The sequence below is a fragment of the Haliotis cracherodii genome, unplaced genomic scaffold (assembly GCF_022045235.1).
Source record: "Haliotis cracherodii isolate W230 unplaced genomic scaffold, xgHalCrac1.p SCAF_10, whole genome shotgun sequence".
Classification (NCBI taxonomy): Eukaryota; Metazoa; Mollusca; class Gastropoda; order Lepetellida; family Haliotidae; genus Haliotis; species Haliotis cracherodii.
This window is the reverse complement of record NW_027266265.1, coordinates 31,668,420-31,690,899: the sequence shown is the minus strand read 5'-3', so window position 1 is coordinate 31,690,899 and position 22,480 is coordinate 31,668,420. Positions and strand designations below refer to the sequence as shown.

The 22,480-nt window shown below is 43.4% G+C and overlaps 3 protein-coding genes across 4 annotated transcripts; 1 reads left to right on the top strand and 2 right to left on the bottom strand.

The window, feature by feature from the left end:
* The first annotated feature begins 1,430 nt into the window (after positions 1–1,430).
* LOC139449068 (small conductance calcium-activated potassium channel protein 3-like) lies at positions 1,431–4,832 on the top strand. 2 transcript variants are annotated; one of them, XM_071230537.1, is made up of 2 exons: positions 1,431–1,515; positions 3,496–4,832. In XM_071230537.1, the coding sequence occupies exon 2, from the start codon at positions 3,498–3,500 to the stop codon at positions 4,830–4,832; it is 1,335 nt and encodes a 444-aa protein (XP_071086638.1). In that variant the 5' UTR covers positions 1,431–1,515; positions 3,496–3,497. The 2 variants fall into 2 exon arrangements, with proteins under 2 accessions (XP_071086638.1, XP_071086643.1); XM_071230542.1 differs by having other exon boundaries at positions 1,456–1,515; positions 3,492–4,832.
* Positions 4,833–7,954: 3,122 nt separating this feature from the next.
* On the bottom strand, positions 7,955–18,219 carry LOC139449058 (uncharacterized). The gene is made up of 3 exons (XM_071230529.1): positions 18,166–18,219; positions 16,925–16,982; positions 7,955–8,397 (listed from the first exon to the last, which is right to left on the bottom strand). The coding sequence occupies exons 1-3, from the start codon at positions 18,217–18,219 to the stop codon at positions 7,955–7,957; spliced, it is 555 nt and encodes a 184-aa protein (XP_071086630.1).
* A 2,661-nt stretch (positions 18,220–20,880) lies between these two features.
* On the bottom strand, positions 20,881–21,918 carry LOC139453716 (uncharacterized). Its single transcript, XM_071235191.1, has one exon. It carries the CDS (start codon positions 21,916–21,918, stop codon positions 20,881–20,883), a length of 1,038 nt encoding a protein of 345 aa, XP_071091292.1.
* Positions 21,919–22,480: the final 562 nt, after the last annotated feature.

The window sequence follows — 22,480 nt, the reverse complement described above, 5'->3', positions numbered from 1 at the left end:
CGAGAAAGCTTCTCTCTTTGGCTAATGTCGACTTCTTGTTAGTCATTTGATTGGTCGGGCGATAACTCTCTTTCTGAAATGATATAAGCGATGGTCATCAGGTCAATTCGAATGTTGAGACGTAACGAATCTTGAACGCGTTACTGTTTCCCCATCATCAAAAACGGTCGTTTACTTCTGAATTTCTGACACAAGCAACACATTTTTGAGTTACTGTTATTTTAGAATAGTTAGTTGCTCAACCTGGTTCAATTTGCGAATGGAAACAAACTGACGTGATGGCAGGTAACGGGGACAAAACGCAGTGATATAGATTGTGTCGCCTTTTCTACGTCCAATAAGAACTAGTATTGACGGGTAACATCACATCAATGAAAAAATTCAAACTCACTTCATCACTCACATCAGCCCAGTAAGTTATTTTCCACAACAGCAAATGTCTAAACTCGATTTCCTACTACCATGGACTTCAACGTAATAAAGTCGGCAAATACACACAGATATCCATAAACTACCATGACATTATGGCATGCAGATATGTACTGGAGTTCACTGACACGAGATAATAACAATATTGACGGAAATTTGAAAAACAATCATTCCTTTGTTCGGAAATTTAAAAGTGCTCAAAACATAATTGCATTAAAAATGGAGTTTTAAATAATCAATAAGTCAGTCAAATGTAACGTTGCGTTGTGCACGTGATAATCATTGAATTTCATTCGACAAATTAGTTTATACGCCAGTCATTTAAGTTCTTAAATGGTTGGGATGGCAAATAACTTGTAATGTGTACACCCCCTCCCCCCCCCCCCCCCTCCCTCCTTTCAGCAGTTATTTACATACAGAAAACAGACTCTGAGACTTATGAAGAGGGTGTATTATCATCGGTGAGTAGTTGTGTGGGGCGGTCTGTTGGGGATCCCACTTGATAATATACACGACATATGTATGTACGCACACACGCACGCATGCATGTATGTTTAAGTGTGCGTAAGTCAATCTCTCACCTCTCAAAGTACAGCAACACGTCATGGGAGGCCACATTAACAAAGGGATTGTATTTATATATAAAATTTACAGATTATTCTAAAGACAGCTCTTCTCAACAGACACATATAATTTCACACCAAACTATGTAATCATGTACATGCGTTGAAATATCACGAAATTACAATTACAAATACATAGCTATGTCAGGGATGTTTTGAAGGGAACTATTGATGGCAATATGACCAACTGTTTACATAGTTTGTGCTATGCACACACGAATATTGATCGCTGAACACTTTGCATATAAACCCAATCAACTTTCCGTTATATTCCGTTTTCTCAATATATGTTTTAAAATATTCCATATAGGAAGTGTCGTGCGTGGGTTATTGCATCAATATATGAGTTCGTAACATATTTTGCATTGTGTGTGTATTGCACGGAGGAGACGGGACTCCATTATGTGCTGTGTCGCTGTACTGTGTGGGTACCATTTTGTGATGTGACGATATATAGCACAAGGTATATTTGGTTATATGTCGCCTTGCTGTTTAAAGATCATTGTGTCATATGTCGCTTTGTTGTTGGTAGGTCATTGCCTGTGTCGCCTTGCTGTTTGAACGTCCATGTCTCTTCTGGAACTATTTCCTGTTTAATTCTTATTGATAAGTATCCACGATACCACCGGTACATTTTGGTAAGTCGGCACAAGAGCATTGTATATTCTTGCAGATGCTCGCAGGTACCGGATCATGAGAAACAGGGTAAGCATTTGAAAGAGTCGTCAAATAAATATTGTCGTGGACCAAACATGCCATTAGATCATCAATGTTTTTCAACATCATTGAAAACAAAAACAATATTTAATATGCTTTGTCATAAACATTTAAAAAGGATAAGATTATTTTTAAATGCTTTTTTTGCATTGAACAATATACTAAATTTATAACGTTAACGTTAGAGAACAAGAAGTCTCGATTGTCAAATGAAAGTGATTCCATTGGGCGTAAAAGGCAAAATAGCGGTGAAACTTTTATGATTGGATCACTGAAAATCAGTAATGTTACCGGGTATTCGCCCAAAGGGTTTGAAATATTGAAACATTGAAAATATTGTAAGCGGTGCTCGGTGCGAGATCCACTGCTGTTGTGTTATATATTCGCCAGGTAGACATCCAGGACTGTAGTGTTATATATTCGCCATGTAGACATCCAGTACTGTAGTGTTATATATTCGCCATGTAGACATCCAGTACTGTAGTATTATATATTCGCCATGTAGACATCCAGTACTGTAGTGTTATATATTTGCCAGGTAGACATCCAGGACTGTAGTGTTATATATTCGCCATGTAGACATCCAGTACTGTAGTGTTATATATTCGCCATGTAGACATCCAGTACTGTAGTGTTATATATTCGCCAGGTAGACATCCAGTACTGTAGTGTTATATATTTGCCAGGTAGACATCCAGTACTGTAGTGTTATATATTCGCCATGTAGACATCCAGTACTGTAGTGTTATATATTCGCCATGTAGACATCCAGTACTGTAGTGTTACATATTCGCCAGGTAGACATCCAGTACTGTAGCGTTATATATTTGCCATGTAGAAATCCAGTACTGTAGTGTTATATATTCGCCAGGTAGACATCCAGTATTGTAGTGTTATATATTCGCCAGGTAGACATCCAGTACTGTAGTGTTATATATTCGCCAGGTAGACATCCAGTACTGTAGTGTTATATATTCACCATGTAGACATCCACGACTGTAGTGTTATATATTCGCCAGGTAGACATCAAGTACTGTAGTGTTATATGTTCGCCAGGTAGACATCCAGTATTGTAGTGTTATATATTCGCCATGTAGACATCCAGTACTGTAGTGTTATATATTAGCCAGGTAGACATCAAGTACTGTAGTGTTATATATTCGCCATGTAGACATCCAGTACTGTAGTGTTATATATTCGCCAGGTAGACATCCAGTACTGTAGTGTTATATATTCGCCAGGTAGACATCCAGTACTGTAGTGTTATATATTCGCCAGGTAGACATCCAGTACTGTAGTGTTATATATTCGCCAGGTAGACATCCAGTACTGTAGTGTTATATATTCGCCAGGTAGACATCCAGTACTGTAGTGTTATATATTTGCCATGTAGACATCCAGTACTGTAGTGTTATATATTCGCCAGGTAGACATCCAGTATTGTAGTGTTATATATTCGCCAGGTAGACATTCAGTACTGTAGTGTTATATATTCGCCAGGTAGACATCCAGTACTGTAGTGTTATATATTCGCCAGGTAGACATCCAGTACTGTAGTGTTATATATTCGCCATGTAGACATCCAGTACTGTAGTGTTATATATTAGCCAGGTAGACATCCAGTACTGTAGTGTTATATATTCACCAGGTAGACATCAAGTACTGTAGTGTTATATATTCACCAGGTAGACATCCAGTACTGTAGTGTTATATATTCGCCAGGTAGACATGAGTGATGACAACCCCTCACATCCCCTGGTCACAGACAAGTTCAGCACCAGTAAATACATGGAGGAAAACTCGGGAAACAGCAGGCGTGAGACCGCGAGACCGAAGGCAGAGAAACGAGAGAAGACTCTGGGTTCTAAGCTTGAGTTGAGGAAGAAACTCATCCAGAGGCGAAGATGGCTCGTGGATCTCAAGTTTGCGACTGCGATATTTGGAATTATATTCATGGTGGTAGAAAATGAACTCTACTTCTCCAACATGTACGAGAAAGGTCATATAGTGTCCCTTTGCCTTAAGTCTCTGACGTCGATCTCTACCTTGCTGCTTTTGGTGGCCATATGCATGTATTACCATACGGGGATGGAGATCCGGATGGTGGATGGTGGCGTGGATGACCCGCTCGTAGTTACCCCCTTATCCACGTGGTTCATGCTGGTAGCTGAGCTGGTCGTCTGTGCGATTCACCCATTCCCTGGAGATATTAATATTGCCATGGAGACAGTAAAGGAAATTAAAGTTGCCTCCAGTATTGATAGAATCCTATCCGTGTTAATGATGTTCCGGCTATATATTGTCGGTAGTTTCATGGTGGTGCATAGTCGGCTTCTAACAGATCCTTCTACTCAGAGTATTGGGGCCTTGAGTACAGTTAGAATAAACCCATTCTTTGTGTTGAAGTCCGCCATGAACAAGCATCCCGTGTTTGTGATTGCCTTCATAATGCTATCCATGTATACAGTAAGTGTGTGGGCTATGAGAACCTGCGAACTGTACTACACCACGACAACTGATCTCACAAGTTTTATGTGGTTGTCCGCCATGACCTTCCTGACAATTGGATACGGGGATTTGACGCCACATACCCAATGCGGACATTTTGTCGCCATTGTGACCGGTCTCATGGGACTAGGTTCGTGTGCTCTGTTGGTTGCTGTTCTAGCCCGCCGCTTGGAGCAGAGCAGATCAGAACGCTATGTTTATAACTTCTTAACAAGAATACACCTGCAGAATAAACGAAAAACCGCCGCAGCAAACGTCGTGAAGCTAGTTGTCCGGATCTGGATTAACAAATGCAGGTATGGTTCTGGAAGGTCGCTTACTCTCCTGAACTGGAAGTTACGGAACGCTGTGAGGACTATGAGACTTGCGCGCGCATCTTTGGCAGAAATTGACGGTACGTCGATTGGTTTGATTGAGATCAGTCAAATGATGACGCGGGTTAACAGAATGATTGACGTCATGTTGTCGTCACAGAACAAGCTGAGTCAACAACTACGGCTAATTGAGAAACAAATGGCCAAACTGAAGGTGAAGGCAAAAGTACCAAAGAGCTGACGAATAGTCAACGATACTTGGCTGAACTTTATTACGCTATCACCGTAAGCAGCCGCGGTAAAGAGATGTGAATGGATGCATATTTCAATATAGATGTTCTTCTTTTTTGCATAAAGTATTACCCAGCCATAATATACGACTGTATTGACGTGTTCTACAGCCACTCCAGTTTGTAGGCAGTAGCCTGTGTCTTGTGAAGGATTCGACAGATGAATACTTGTGACCACTTGCCTTTTCATTATGTGATCACACCACCTGCAACAGTGACTGTTGTTTTACGCCGCTTGTAACAATATTCTAGCGAGGGACACCAGAAATGGGCTTCACACATTGTACCTTCAGGGAATCGAACCAGGGATTTCGACATGTCGAGAAAACGTTTGAGGCTACCCCAAACAGCGACAATTAACCTGTGTTTTTGTGTTTCACGTTCCTCCCCATAAGGCTGACACACTATGATTTTAATGCAATATTTTTTTGAAGACAAACTACTCCTAAAAGCGGATGACAGCGTAACTCTACTGCCTATCCCTTGGTAGGAATTATACATACAGTTGCAATAAACACATGTCCTTATAGCGGATTCCACAGTATGATGTGATTCGAATATTCCAAAGAGACACGACAAATTAATATTTCTGAAAACGATAACAGGGAATAGCTTAGGCCAGAAAATTGAACACTTAAGAATTTCGACTCCATTATGCATGTTTAGCAAAGTGTGTGATCCGTTCTATTATGAAAGATAATTGAATATTATTTTAATGAGAAAACAGACACGTTAAATGGTTGTATGAATATACACTGGTGACAGAAAACAAAGTTTGTTTGGTTATAATTGGAAGTGGCTGTGGTGCAGTATGTAGAATGCGACATATGTTCAATTATCATATTCAAATGAAGCCAGTGTCAACATGGGCTACAGCTTGACAACGAGCAGAGCATGACATTTGAGGACATTTTTTCTGTTGTGGATGATGGATGTGTACGATGGTATCTATGAGCAAACATATCTCTGAAACACAACGGTATGTGAAAAACCAAAGAGGAAATTCACTACACAGGGATGTGTGGCATCGAAGACATTTCAAATGTATTCTAGGCTAGTATAAATATTACTGAATCGTTTCGGAGATACAGTCGAAAGTTGGCAAAATTAAAATAAAAGGGTGCTTTTATCAGACACGGGTGCAACTAGACCGAGACATCACTTTCGAATAAAGGTGATACAATGTGTAGCGGTCTAGAACGAGACATCACTGTCAAATAAAGGTGATACAATGTGTAGCGGTCTAGAACGAGACATCACTGTCAAATAAAGGTGATACAATGTGTAGCGGTCTAGAACGAGACATCACTGTCAAATAAAGGTGATACAATGTGTAGCGGTCTAGAACGAGACATCACTGTCAAATAAAGGTGATACAATGTGTAGCGGTCTAGACCGAGACATCACTGTCAAATAAAGGAGATACAATGTGTAGCGGTCTACAACGAGACATCACTGTCAAATAAAGGTGATACAATGTGTAGCGGTCTAGACCGAGACATCACTGTCAAATAAAGGAGATACAATGTGTAGCGGTCTAGACCGAGACATCACTGTCAAATAAAGGAGATACAATGTGTAGCGGTCTAGAACGAGACATCACTGTCACATAAAGGTGATATATTTAATGGGAAGCTGTCTAGACCGAGACATCACTGTCAAATAAAGGTGATATATTTAATGTGAAGCTGTCTAGAACGAGACATCACTGTCAAATAAAGGTGATATATTTAATGTGAAGCGGTCTAGACCGAGACATCACTGTCAAATAAAGATGATACAATGTGTAGCGGTCTAGACCGGGACATCACTGTCAAATAAAGGTGATACAATGTATAACGGTCTAGACCGGGACATCACTGTCAAATAAAGGTGATACAATGTATAACGGTCTAGACCGGGACATCACTGTCAAATAAAGGTGAAACAATGTATAACGGTCTAGACCGAGACATCACTGTCACATAAAGGTGATACAATGTGTAGCGGTCTGGACCGAGACATCACTGTCAAATAAAGGTGATACAATGAATCACGGTCTAGACCGGGACATCACTATCAAATAAAGGTGATACAATGTATAACGGTCTAGACCGAACCATCACTGTCACATAAAGGTGATACAATGTGTGGCGGTCTAGACCGAGATTTCACGTGAAGATAAAGAGGTGATTTAATGAGACAGGACAGAGATCGAGACCGAGATATTAATTCTAAGTAATTGCTTTGCGACTATTGTCGAAACACTGGACTATGATATGTATACAAGAAAGGTAAAAACCATCTTTGTCTTTGCAGCTTTAATAAACTTACACAAAAATACAATGAATAGTCAATGGATGCGTAATCGACTTGACACTGGAATAATATCATTATACGGGACAATAAAACAATAGAAATACAATTTAGAAGAAAGGCCCGACTTAAGATACTAAAGTGGTAACAGTTGTCCCCCCCTCGGGACAAACCGTTATCAAATTGTTCTGCTGGTGAGCGCGTCTTGCTACAACTCAATACCAATTACCAGGAACATGGCATGACAGCTGTCACCCATCCTCTCCTGTGCATACTAGCAACCCCTCAAATACCCCACCCTCTGCCCCGCCCACTTCCCAGGGCTTACAACCTCACTCAAGTGGTCGGTCTGAGACACATTTTACGAAATTTAAAAGGTTCCGCTCATTGGACACTTTGGGGGGCAAATCGTAGGTCAAAAAACAAAATATTTGCAAAGATACATTCAAGAACACTTGTTACTGGGTCATTGATAACCTATAGACATGATACTATGGTAAGAGTAAGGCAGAGCTACAGATATTCTAATTACAACAAGCCTTAAATAACCACAGTTCTCTCGGGGAAAGAGATTATTAATCCGGGTGACGCTTGCTTTTTGTGTTCGGGGTGAACGAGTGAGTGTGTTTTTATGATGCATTTTTCGAAATCACAGTGGCTGATACCAAACAACACATGTGTCCATTTCGGAAATCGAACTCGGGTCTTCCATGGAGCAGGCAAACGTTATAACCACAAGGGATGTCCCACACTACGAATGTCCTTGACGCTGACAGCATCAGACAACACTCGACATGATCTGGCGTGAGCTGTAGGATGTTCGATGTTGGCTGTTTCTCTTTCCCCGACTCTTGGCCATGTCACGTCCGTCTGTCATCTGTGACATGGGTGCTACCGGGAAAAATGACTTCTTCGACTCAGGTCTGCGAGGCTTGGCTTCTTTGGGTCGTCCACGTCTCTTCTCTTCGTCTTTGTCCTCGATTTGTCCTTCATGAAGAATCTTCCTGAAATTGTGCTTCATAATTCCAAGATGGCGGATGAGAGTCGTTACATCTAGCAGGACGATGCCAAGCAATACGACAACCAAGATAGCGCCCGCTGTGGTTCCCATGGCAACAGCTGATGGACGACCATCCTTTTTGGAAGCAGTTGAGAACATCGGGCTCGCTCTCTTGTCCTTGGTAGCGATACTGTCAGTACGAGCATCAACATGGCCGCCGTCTGACGTCAAAGACAGAAGATATTAGAGGGGTTTCGAGGGACTTGTACTAGCAGAGGGGTTGTACAACCATCAGTAGGATTGGTAGTAGTAGCAACATATATTATCATGATTGTCGTAGTAGTTGTGTAACACTTGAGATATCATTTTCTTTAATAGTAAAGTACAAATTCTGGAACTTATGGGGGTTTAGTCCCATCCGGGACTGTCAGCGGTCTGACCCACTCAGCTGGTGGTGGTGGTAATGAAACTCGTAGTAGTGTGGTTTGCCGTCAGACAACTGAGGTCTAAACGACACTTTGGCTGAGTAAAATACCGTCATATAACTGAGGTCTAACGCCACTTGGGTTGCGTACAATACCATCAGACAGCTGAGGTCTAAACGTCACTTGGGTTGACTACAATACCGTCAGACAGCTGAGGTCTAAACGTCACTTGGGTAGAGTACAATACCGTCAGACAGCTGAGGTCTAAACGTCACTTGGGTTGAGTACAATACCGTCAGACAACTGAGGTCAAAACGTCACTTGGGTAGAGTACAATACCGTCAGAAAACTGAGGTCTAACGTCACATGGGTTGACTACAGTACCGTCAGATACTGAGGTCTAAACGTCACTTGGGTAGAGTACAATACCGTCAGACAGCTGAGGTCTAAACGTCACTTGGGTTGAGTACAATACCGTCAGACAACTGAGGTCTAAACGTCACTTGGGTTGCGTACAATACCATCAGACAGCTGAGGTCTAAACGTCACTTGGGTTGCGTACAATACCGTCAGACAGCTGAGGTCTAAACGTCACATGGGTAGAGTACAATACCGTCAGACAGCTGAGGTCTAAACGTCACTGGGGTTGAGTACAATACCGTCAGACAACTGAGGTCTAAACGTCACTTGGGTAGAGTACAATACCGTCAGACAGCTGAGGTCTAAACGTCACTTGGGTAGAGTACAATACCGTCAGAAAACTGAGGTCTAACGTCACATGGGTTGACTACAGTACCGTCAGATACTGAGGTCTAAACGTCACTTGGGTAGAGTACAATACCGTCAGACAACTGAGGTCTAAACGTCACTTGGGTAGAGTACAATACCGTCAGACAACTGAGGTCTAAACGTCACTTTGGCTGAGTAAAATACCGTCATATAACTGAGGTCTAAACGTCACTTGGGTTGAGTACAGCACCGTCAGATACTGAGGTCTAAACGTCACTTGGGTAGAGTACAATACCGTCAGACAACTGAGGTCTAAACGTCACTTGGGTTGAGTACAATACCGTCATATAACTGAGGTCTAAACGTCACTTTGGCTGAGTAAAATACCGTCATATAACTGAGGTCTAAACGTCACTTGGGTTGAGTACAGCACCGTCAAACAACTGAGGTCTAAACGTCACATGGGTTGAGTACAGCACCGTCAGACAGCTGAGGTCTAAACGTCACTTTGGTAGAGTACAATACCGTCAGACAGCTGAGGTCTAAACGTCACTTGGGCTGACTACAATGTCGTCAGACAACTGAAGTCTAAACGTCACTGGGGTTGAGTACAGCACCGTCAGACAGCTGAGGTCTAAACGTCACTTGGGTTGAGTACAATACCGTCAGACAGCTGAGGTCTAAGCGTCACTTGGGTTGAGTACAATACCGTCAGACAGCTGAGGTCTAAGCGTCACTTGGGTTGACTACAATACCGTCAGACAGCTGAGGTCTAAGCGTCACTTGGGTTGACTACAATACCGTCAGACAACTGAGGTCTAAACGTCACTTGGGTAGAGTACAATACCGTCAGACAGCTGAGGTCTAAGCGTCACTTGGGTTGACTACAATACCGTCAGACAGCTGAGGTCTAAGCGTCACTTGGGTTGACTACAATACCGTCAGACAACTGAGGTCTAAACGTCACTGGGGTTGAGTACAATACCGTCAGACAACTGAGGTCTAAGCGTCACTTGGGTAGAGTACAATACCGTCAGACAGCTGAGGTCTAAACGTCACTTGGGTTGAGTACAATACCGTCAGACAACTGAGGTCTAACAGTCAATTAATCTGACTATAATATCATCAGACAACACAGATCTAACAATCAATTGATTTGACAACAATAAACATCAGTCTAAACTAAGCACCAGGCGACATAATGTGCTCTCACAGCAGGTTCAGTAGTGGACATTTGTCTATGGGTGACATTACTATAATGTCACGAGCATATATCGACGCCAGATCACAGACACCGATCATTCGATGGTAACAGATGTGGGTCTCTTGACTTGCCGGCCCCAGAAACAAGCTAATTCACTGGGGGGATCTATACCCCGACTACACTGACTTGGCATGAAAGGTTGCGTGTCTCGTGAACACGACCTAATATCACAATCTAATAATTTATTTCTCTGCAATGTGATCCATGAAGGCTGAAATAGAAGCAAATATGATATGAATAAAGAAATGATTAGTTTGCCACATGTCAAACACTGCATAATGAAATGAAAATATAGTTTACAAACAGAAAGAAAAACAGTACATAAATCAATAAATATTAATAAGGTTCACTGTGGAATAAGGCGCAAATTCATTAATAAACAATTCGATGATTTCATATATCGTTGTATATGTTGCACAGAGTAAGCGATTCTAACAATAATACGCTGACTCTAAACATCCTAAAAGTATATGCTCAACGGTCAGTGTACTTTTGGGAACGGTAGGGCTTTTAGTGGATACATGTATTTGTCTTATGATTATGGAAATGTCTTCTGTTGCTTGTAATTTTCGATACATGACACAACCTTAAATAAAACATAAACATGTTTCATATTAGTCTAACAGTAAGTGGCGAGTTTGATTGTCTTCAATCTGTCAATGGCGATGTGTGGTTTCATGGTACCCATATTGTCCATTCAGCATCTGCAACAGAAAACACGTTAACCAATAGCAGGGAGTGAGTGAATGAGGGTGTTTATGGCATAATATTTCAACAGTATCACCAAACCCACCATGGGCTGCACACATTACAACCCATGGAGGAACTGAACCCGGACCTTCGGCGTTACGAGCGAACACGTTAACCACAGGGCTACCTGCCGCCCCAAAACACTAAAGGTAGCCATCGAACGTTCAGTTCAATCTCTGTTTAACCCCAAACCGGGGCTTACACTGCCGTGCTCTTTTAAGTCTCATTTGGGTATATCTATACTTAAGTCTTAAATGACATCGTGTGTAAAAACGGAATTCCATTAGACGAATTTAAGTCACGTGTTACTCTATATCCCCAGGCTTTGTGTATGACTCGATGGCTTACCTTAAGCAAGCGTTATATATTCACCCGAGGATATAGAACATAAACACATCTGTACCTTGAAAACAGTTACTGCAATGAAGGTATTTTCAGATGATCAAGTTTGGTGAGGTGACGTTAAATGTGACATTTTACCCATAACGTGATTAATATTCTGTGTGGCGATAACAAACAAATATTTCAGTAACAAACGTCCATTATGTAGTGTATGTATTAATATGAGTTCTCTGGATCAGCGTCTTCATCCGTATGTCCGTGACGAACTTGCTCCCCACATGTAGCCGTACAACGCCCATACTGACAATCCTCTGCTCCATTAGAACATAAATATACGGGAAATAGAATTATGTTCCATGAGTCGACTACCTGCCATCGGTGTAGTATTGTTTAATATACCTGGTGTAGCCCTGCGTTGTAGTGTTGTTTACCTGCCTGATGTAGGCCTGCGTTGTAGTGTTGTTTATTTGTCTGGTGAAGGCCTCCGTTGTAGTATTGTTTACCTGCTTGTGTTGGCCTCCGTTGTAGTATTGTTTAATTATCTGGTGTAGGCCTGCGTTGTAGTATTGTTTAATTGTCTGGTGTAGGCCTCCGTTGTAGTATTGTTTAATTGTCTGATGTAGGCCTGCGTTGTAATATTGTTTAATTGTCTGGCGTAGGCCTCCGTTGTAGTATTGTTTAATTGTCTGGTGAAGGCCTGCGTTGTAGTGTTGTTTACCTGCCTGATGTAGGCCTGCGTTGTAATGTTGTTTACCTACCTGGTGTTGGCCTCCGTTGTAGTATTGTTTAATTGTCTGGTGTAGGCCTGCGTTGTAGTATTGTTTAATTGTCTGGTGAAGGCCTGCGTTGTAGTGTTGTTTACCTGCCTGATGTAGGCCTGCGTTGTAATGTTGTTTACCTGCCTGGTGTTGGCCTCCGTTGTAGTATTGTTTAATTGTCTGGTGTAGGCCTGCGTTGTAGTATTGTTTAATTGTCTGATGTAGGCCTGCGTTGTAGTATTGTTTAATTGTATGGTGTAGGCCTCCGTTGTAGTATTGTTTAATTGTCTGGTGTAGGCCTGCGTTGTAGTATTGTTTACCTGCTTGTGTTGGCCTCCGTTGTAGTATTGTATAATTGTCTGGTGTAGGCCTGCGTTGTAGTGTTGTTTACCTGCCTGATGTAGGCCTGCGTTGTAGTATTGTTAACTGCCTGGTGTTGGCCTCCGTTGTAGTATTGTTTAATTGTCTGGTGTAGGCCTGCGTTGTAGTATTGTTTAATTGTCTGATGTAGGCCTGCGTTGTAGTATTGTTTAATTGTATGGTGTAGGCCTCCGTTGTAGTATTGTTTAATTGTCTGGTGTAGGCCTGCGTTGTAGTATTGTTTACCTGCTTGTGTTGGCCTCCGTTGTAGTATTGTATAATTGTCTGGTGTAGGCCTGCGTTGTAGTATTGTTTACCTGCCTGGTGTTGGCCTCCGTTGTAGTATTGTTTAATTGTCTGGTGTAGGCCTGCGTTGTAGTATTGTATAATTGTCTGGTGTAGGCCTGCGTTGTAGTATTGTTTACCTGCCTGATGTAGGCCTGCGTTGTAGTGTTGTTTACCTGCCTGATGTAGGCCTGCGTTGTAGTATTGTTTACCTGCCTGGTGTTGGCCTTCGTTGTAGTATTGTTTAATTGTCTGGTGTAGGCCTGCGTTGTAGTGTTGTTTACCTGCCTGATGTAGGCCTGCGTTGTAATGTTGTTTACCTGCCTTGTGTAGGCCTCCGTTGTAGTATTGTTTAATTGTCTGGTGTAGGCCTGCGTTGTAGTATTGTTTAATTGTCTGATGTAGGCCTGCGTTGTAGTATTGTTTAATTGTCTGGTGTAGGCCTCCGTTGTAGTATTGTTTAATTGTCTGGTGTAGGCCTGCGTTGTAGTATTGTTTACCTGCTTGTGTTGGCCTCCGTTGTAGTATTGTTTAATTGTCTGGTGTAGGCCTCCGTTGTAGTATTGTATAATTGTCTGGTGTAGGCCTGCGTTTTAGTATTGTTTACCTGCCTGATGTAGGCCTGCGTTGTAGTATTGTTAACTGCCTGATGTAGCCCTGAATTGCCATATTGTTAACCTGCTTTGTGTGGGGTTGCGTGGCTGGTAACATCTGGGCCCGAGAGGAAATGTTGAGACAGGTTTAGACATTGAAACGGCTTATACTTAGTGGAGATCACACATTTAATACATGTATGCCCAGTACTACCTAAATATTCAGCTGTTGTTTACGAGGAGTGCGTCTCATATGCGTCTCAGAATTGTCCCGTCAGTGACTGTAAACACATGGTTGGTACTGAAAGCTGGCGTTTAGTTTATTCCTATCGCACCAGTAGCGTTGATGATAGTGGGGCAATCAATTGTAGCAAGGTTGACGTTGATCTAATAAAGTTAACTATCATCGAGCGATCTCCATACAATGCTGGGACTCACATCGCACATACCATTAGGGCTCGGACATCGTCATCATTTGGATATATTTTCTCCAGCTCGATGTCAATCTGTTCCGGACGCCCATCAGTGATGGCCAGAGGAGGAGATATTTTGGTTTAACACTCAAGCCACATCGTGACATAGGTCTCCGAAAAAGGTTTTCAGGTAATTTATGAACATGGGAAATCGAACCCGGGTAAGCGGCGTGACGAGCAAACGCTTCATTCTCTATGCTAATCCCTCACTACCATGACGCACCGGGTTTGAAAACCATAAAATTGTTCACTGGCAATGCCAGGTATTTTAAACAAAATATTTGCTGGTACGAACAAAATTGTTTCTTTCCTCCTTTCAAAGAAAATAGTCACATCCAGAATTTGAACCCGAACGAGAAGAAGCCCTATTCTATATTATCTTCCGCTGCGTTTCGTCCTTAAATCTTGAGTTTCAGTCAGAGGTGGTTATTTTGATTTAAACCTCTGACCGCTCAACAAGAAAGGAGTACTTTCCAAAGTCATGGCAGAATACATAATAAACCTGAAATGCACAGCTTAAGATCGTGTTACAGATCATCAATGACTAACCTCATCAACTGACCAACTGACCAACTGACCATCACACGTTTATTGAGCATCAATGTTTCTCATCTGTCCTCAATCAATAATGAAGGAATACATAAACTAAAAGGATATATTTTCTTCGCTGGGCGGCATCAGGCAGCACTTACTTTTGTCTTCAAATTGTGCGCGTGGCGGGTGCTACCAGTGTAGCAGGATCAGGTCAGTCCCCAGGATCAAATCACCCCCCTTAGTATCATATCAATCCCCCCTTGCATGATGAAAACACACCCAGAACAAGAACACTCCCCGTATACTTTCTACATACTGTATTGGCTATAAGCACCACACTAACACAACTAGCAAAACAAACCTTTAAATTGGCTATATATATATATAATTAAAATCAAATAAGCATTGAACGATATTTATTAATAATTATGGAATAGTTAATTAACATCCATGAGGACGATACCGTCATTCAATGTGAATGAATGAGTGGGTTAAAAAATTACATTTCGTCGACAATATTGCAGTCATATAACCATATACTTTAAATAAGTAACTATATATGTATATGCCATATGTATATAATGAATATGGATTTTCCGTTAATTTAACTATTGATTAATACATGCCTTGAAAAATGGGTAAGTCATATTGTGTACATGTATTTAGCGATGTATCTTGAGGTGGGGATGGATTGATTTGATCTTGAGAGGGATTGACTATATCCCGTAAGGGAGTGTTTTGATCCTGAGGGTATTGACTGTATCCTGAAAGGGAGTGTTTTAATCCTGAGGGGGATTGACTATATCCTGAAAGGGGGTGTTTTGATCCTGAGGGGGATTGACTATATCCTGAAAGGGGGTGTTTTGATTCTGAGGGGGTTGACTATATCCTGAAAGGGAGTGTTTTGATTCTGAGGGGGTTGACTATATCCTGAAAGGGAGTGTTTTGATTCTGGGGGGGTTGACTATATCCTGAAAGGGGGTGTTTTGATCCTGAGGGGGTTGACTATATCCTGAAAGGGAGTGTTTTGATCCTGAGGGGGTTGACTATATCCTGAAAGGGAGTGTTTTGATCCTGAGGGGGATTGACTATATCCTGAAAGGGAGTGTTTTGATCCTTAGGGGATTGACTATATCCCGTAAGGGAGTGTTTTGATCCTGAGGGTATTGACTGTATCCTGAAAGGGAGTGTTTTAATCCTGAGGGGGATTGACTATATCCTGAAAGGGGGTGTTTTGATCCTGAGGGGGATTGACTATATCCTGAAAGGGGGTATTTTGATTCTGAGGGGGTTGACTATATCCTGAAAGGGAGTGTTTTGATCCTGAGGGGGATTGACTATATCCTGAAAGGGAGTGTTTTGATCCTTAGGGGATTGACTATATCCCGTAAGGGAGTGTTTTGATCCTGAGGGTATTGACTGTATCCTGAAAGGGAGTGTTTTAATCCTGAGGGGGATTGACTATATCCTGAAAGGGGGTGTTTTGATCCTGAGGGGGATTGACTATATCCTGAAAGGGGGTATTTTGATTCTGAGGGGGTTGACTATATCCTGAAAGGGAGTGTTTTGATTCTGAGGGGGTTGACTATATCCTGAAAGGGAGTGTTTTGATTCTGAGGGGGTTGACTATATCCTGAAAGGGAGTGTTTTGATCCTGAGGGGGTTGACTATATCCTGAAAGGGGGTGTTTTGATTCTGAGGGGGTTGACTATATCCTGAAAGGGAGTGTTTTGATTCTGAAGGGGTTGACTATATCCTGAAAGGGAGTGTTTTGATTCTGAGGGGGTTGACTATATCCTGAAAGGGAGTGTTTTGATTCTGAGGGGGTTGACTATATCCTGAAAGGGAGTGTTTTGATCCTGATGGGGTTGACTATATCCTGAAAGGGAGTGTTTTGATCCTGAGGGGGTTGACTATATCCTGAAAGGGAGTGTTTTGATCCTGAGGGGGATTGACTGTATCCTGAAAGGGAGTGTTTTGATCCTGAGGGGGATTGACTATATCCTGGAAGTGGGTGTTTTGATCCTGATAGGGATTGACTATATCCTGAAAGGGAGTGTTTTGATCCTGAGAAGGATTGACTATATCCTGAACGGGGTGTTTGATCCTGAGGGGGATTGACTATATCCTGAAAGGGGGTGTGTTGATCCTGAGAGGGATTGACTATATCCTGAAAGGGAGTGTGTTGATCCTGAGAGGGTAGTAAATTGAGATTATGAGGGAAATATACCCTACCTGGTAGAGTCCTTTGCTGGATATATTTACCGCTGTTTATGTCTCTCCATGTCTGTGACTCTCACTGCATGTGTCTCTAACGCTGTCTCTGACTGCATGTGTCTCTCAATGTGTGTCTCTCCATGTCTGTCTCTCACTGTGTGTCTCTCATGTCTATTTCGTACTGCGTGACTCTCCATGTGTCTCTCACTGCGTGTTTCTCCATGTCTGTGTCTCACAACGTGTCTCTCACTGCGTGTATTTCCATGTCTGTCTCTCACTGCGTGTATTTCCATGTCTGTCTCTCACTGCGTGTGTCTCTCACTGCGTGTCTCTCCATGTCTGTCTCTCACTGCGTTTCTTTCCATGTATGTCTCTCAATGCGTGTCTTTCCATGTATGTCTCTCAATGCGTGTATTTCCATGTCTGTCTCTCACTGCGTGTGTCTCTCACTGCGTGTCTCTCCATGTCTGTCTCTCACTGCGTTTCTTTCCATGTATGTCTCTCACTGCGTTTCTTTCCATGTATGTCTCTCAATGCGTGTCTTTCCATGTCTGTCTCTCACTGCGTGTCTTTCCATGTCTGTCTCTCACTGTGTGTCTTTCCATGTCTGTCTCTCACTGTGTGTCTTTCCATGTCTGTCTCTCACTGCGTGTCTTTCCATGTATGTCTCTCAATGCGTGTGTCTCTCACTGCGTATCTCTCCATGTCTGTCTCTCACTGCGTATCTCTCCATGTCTATCTCTCACTGCGTGACTCTCCATGTCTGTCTCTCACTGCGTGTGTCTCCATGTCTGTCTCTCAATGTGTGTCTCTCCATGTCTATCTCTCACTGCGTTTCTTTCCATGTCTGTCTCTCACTGCGTGTATTTCCATGTCTGTCTCTCACTGCGTGTGTCTCTCCATGTCTGTCTTTCCATGTCTGTCTCTCACTGCGTGACTCTCCATGTCTGTCTCTCACTGCGTGTGTCTCCATGTCTGTCTCTCAATGCGTGTCTCTCCATGTCTATCTCTCAATGCGTTTCTTTCCATGTCTGTCTCTCACTGCGTGTCTTTCCATGTCTGTCTCTCACTGCGTGTGTCTCTCACTGTGTGTCTTTCCATGTCTATCTCTCACTGCGTGACTCTCCATGTCTGTCTCTCACTGCGTGTGTCTCCATGTCTGTCTCTCAATGCGTGTCTCTCCATGTCTATCTCTCACTGCGTTTCTTTCCATGTCTGTCTCTCACTGCGTGTCTTTCCATGTCTGTCTCACTGCGTGCGTCTCTCACTGCGTGACTCTCCATGTTTGTGTCTCTCACTGTGTCTCTCTCCATGCCTGTGTCTCTCACTGCATATGTCTCTCCATGCCTGTGTCTCTCACTGCATGTATTTCTTACTGATTTGGTTATTCGCACCTGTCATTCACTGCTGTGTCCCTCGCTGCTAGTGTGACTGTCGATATTGTAGTTAGAGGACAAAGAACTCGTAACACCCCGTATTACGAAAAACTTGCATATTTAAATTCAGGCAAAATATGAAAGATAATTCTTTCGGATGGCTTGTTGGGAAATATGTCCAAACGGTATCACCCTTTCTATAAGCATGTGCATCAATGCTGAACTTGTTACATTGTCCCACAATGCAAGGTGAAGCATATTTGGCCATTATACCATTCCCAATGTACCAGAAACAACCCTGTAACGAGTGGCCTTGTACAGCCCGAGGCAATCGCAAATAATACACATTAGAGGCTAAATGGTCAAGTATCGACTGGTATTGTCTCCTCTAATAAGGGCAAATGAGCCGAGATTGAAATAATAGCAGACCTCGACGTGGACCCAGATCAACGTAAATAGCAACGTTAGTGTTTTGTGAGTTTGTTGCTTCAACAAAATGGTCAAGAATAAACAGCCATGGGAAAACAATAAACATATCATATGTCCCAGTGTATCTATATCAGTGATATATCAGGGCTTGTATTAACCACGGTGGGGTTATACTTGTACTACAACTCTTTTACGAACGTATGTATTCGTCGACGGCCATTCGGTACCCGGTACACAATGTCATACAGTATAGGATTTTAGCAAATATATTGAAATGTAGGCACCAGTCAAAAGTCATACGATGACATAAGCCTTGTTTCAATTAAAGAAGACTGATACTAATAACCTAACTGGACTTTCAAACATGAGATTCTCGTATTTTGGCACGGTAGTTTCACGCGAGAGAGGGCACTTCTAGTATAAACACATTATTTCTGATAATAATAAAAATGCATACCACGAACCAAAGTAGTCATACTATTATATTCTTAAAGAGAACCCATTCAGTGGGAAATAGAAAAAAAATATAAGACGTACTTACCTCAGATTGCTCGGTCATTGTCCAGCGCACAAAAGGTATCTGCACACAGGTAACCGTCTTGGCAGGGGCAGTTCTAATTCATTCTGTGCGTTACACATTTACAATCAGGGGGCTTCCAAGGCGAAGACTGGTTCCTAGACTAACATCTAGTCACTGAAATGGACATATCGTACAGAAAAAACAGTTGTTCAGTTATCTTAATAAAAATATAATAAAAGGGAACCCAGTGACTCTCTTCATTTTCAGATACTGCAGTAATCTAGCCTTGCCAAACATTATAGACTTGCATGGGCTGTAATTGATATATATTTGTATCAGGGTCTGTAAGACAGACTAACTGGTTCCCTGACCTATTTCAAATCGCATTCGTTGGATTAGCTAGCAAGCACATGAGGGCAGACAAACCCGGTCTTTGATTGGGGGAGGAATAAATGTTAGACGAAACCAAATGTATTAAGGTCCACTCATTAATACAGTAATAAACTGGTGGTTACTATGCCACAGCCGATATTCCATCAATGATCAGTTTGTTCAGTATATTTCTAACGTATGTTTAAAATGATTAGAAAAGGTTTCAGCACTGGCATTTGGAGAAAACGTGAACATTCCACTTCGTTAGTCTTACTGCTTATTAATAAGAAACCCAAATGGCGCCACCATTCTAATAGTAGCACCACCAGTCGATATGGACTGCCAGCGATGTACGTGACAGGATGCTTAAATTTGAACAACTCCCTGACAGGGTGATGATGTACGTCGCTACGGACTTGAAACGAACCAAATATTTGACCATTGCGTGTGTACACAACAAGAAAAATGCCTTAATTTGTTTAAATTTACATTTTAGAAAACAAGTCTCCATGATAGTTCTCCAAATTATACCAAACAGAAAAATGAGAACATAAATGCTTATCCTGTCCGTTACAAAGCAATGGCCATCTTGCATGTAGAAGGTGACACGAGGATTGAGGTTAAATGAGGAGTGAGGTGACACGAGGAGTGAGGTAAACTTGGGTTGAAGGTCGCGTTCAAAACTATACTGCACACGTATATAACGACGCGTGCTCGCGCGCGCGCGTGCGTGCGTGCGTGCGTGCGTGCGTGTGTGTATGTGTGTGTGTGCTTGTACAAGGTCCGGACTAATTCCTGTTTCATAATGCTAGCCAGTGAGATACCATGGCGCAGTTTGACATGAATACCCCATTCAGACACAGTACACTGACTCCGAGCCGACCAGTCTTTGCTTTATCCCCTTAATGCCTTGTGCCAGACAGGGTAACAACAAGTACCATCTGTTAATGTCTTTTTGTATGACATAGTATGGGGCTTGAACTAAAAACCTTCCGCAATCCATGCAAAGGCTCTATCCACAGGACAACGAAGGCAGTCAGAATAGGTTCATCTGATCTATGACAGATCCATACAGTAATATGAAATAATTAGTGTTCTATAACTTCTTCTGTACATTCAGTTGTCTTTTCACAATGCAGGGGCCGGACTTAGTGTCAGTGTCAGTTGTATGTGCTTGTCCTGGAAAGTGTAGCTTGTAGGCGAGCGTTATAGATGACGCCTTCAACACAAATGATCTTCCTTGCTTGCCAATACACTCATGTTGAAGAAATACAAATTTAGAATACATACATTATCGTCACACTTGGTAACACACATACCACAGGGGCACGGGGGGCACGGGGGGCACACGGGAGGCACACGGGGGACACGGGAGGGATACGGGGGGCACGGGGGGCACACGGGAGGCACACGGGGGACACGGGAGGGATACGGGGGGCACGGGGGACACGGGAGACACATGGGGGACACGGGAGGGATACGGGGGACACGGGAGACACGGGAGACACATGGGGGACACAGAAGGCACACGGGGGGCACGGGGGACACGGGAAGCACACGGGGGCAGGGAAGGCACACGGGGGACACGGCAGGCACACGGGGGACACGGGAGGGACACGTGGGGCACACGGGGGACACGGGAGGCACACGGGGGACACACGGGGGACACGGGAGGCACACGGGGGACACGGGAGGGATACAGGTGGCACGGGGGACACGGGAGACACATGGGGGACACGGGAGGGACACGCGGGACACGGGAGACACATGGGGGACACGGGAGGGACACGTGGGGCACACGGGAGGGACACGTGGGGCACACGGGGGACACGGGAGGCACACGGGGGACACACGGGGGACACGGGGGACACGGGAGGGATACAGGTGGCACGGGGGACACGGGAGACACATGGGGGACACGGGAGGGACACGCGGGACACGGGAGACACATGGGGGACACGGGAGGGACACGTGGGGCACACGGGAGGGACACGTGGGGCACACGGGGGACACGGGAGGCACACTGGGTCACGGGGGACACGGGAGACACATGGGGGACAAGCGGGCACGGGAGGCACACGGGGGACACGGGGGCACGGGAGGCACACGGGGGACACGAGAGGCACACGGGGGACACGGGAGGCACAAGGGGGACACGGGAGGGACACGGGGGGCACGGGAGGCACACGGGGGACACGAGAGGCGCAGTGGTCAAGGGTGCCGCTAGTCGCTTTGCAGAGTTCCGTCAGTTTACTGCGCAATATCGAGATGTGTCTCTTCAACTGAATCCTATAACCAAGGCAACCGGTAACCATGACATCAAGGAGGAGGCGTTACCAAATCCCTGAAAACCAAAACATCGAGTCGATAATCTCCTTGAAGATGGTGTCAGATACTATTTGGTTGATTCTTCTTATATTTCCATGACAAGACTACAAAAAGCACTTGCTTATGGGTTTCGTTTGCTCCACTCCATCTCACGGGAATTAGACGCTCATAAATGGCCAGCAGCTAACGAGGATGTGCCGTGGCAAGTTCCAGATATCTGACTCGCACCACTTAGCCCCTGTGTTAGAAGCAGAAGACACATCCTGGCATTGTTTATAGCAAGGGTGTCGTTATTCTCCCAGTCAATCCCTGTTTACGACGAAGGCTGAGCACTGGACACAGATTGGAGCATTAAAGGTCAACAACAGCTTTGAGACCATCACTATCAGACTATCTCATAAGCTACTTGGATTGTGATATGATTGCGTCCTCGGACCAGAAACACAGACAATGTCACAACACATCCGGATGCGGATCGTTATTGTTAAGTATTTTTTAAATATCTTTAACAATGATACGTGGAAAAGGTGAGATGACGTGAAAAGTCGT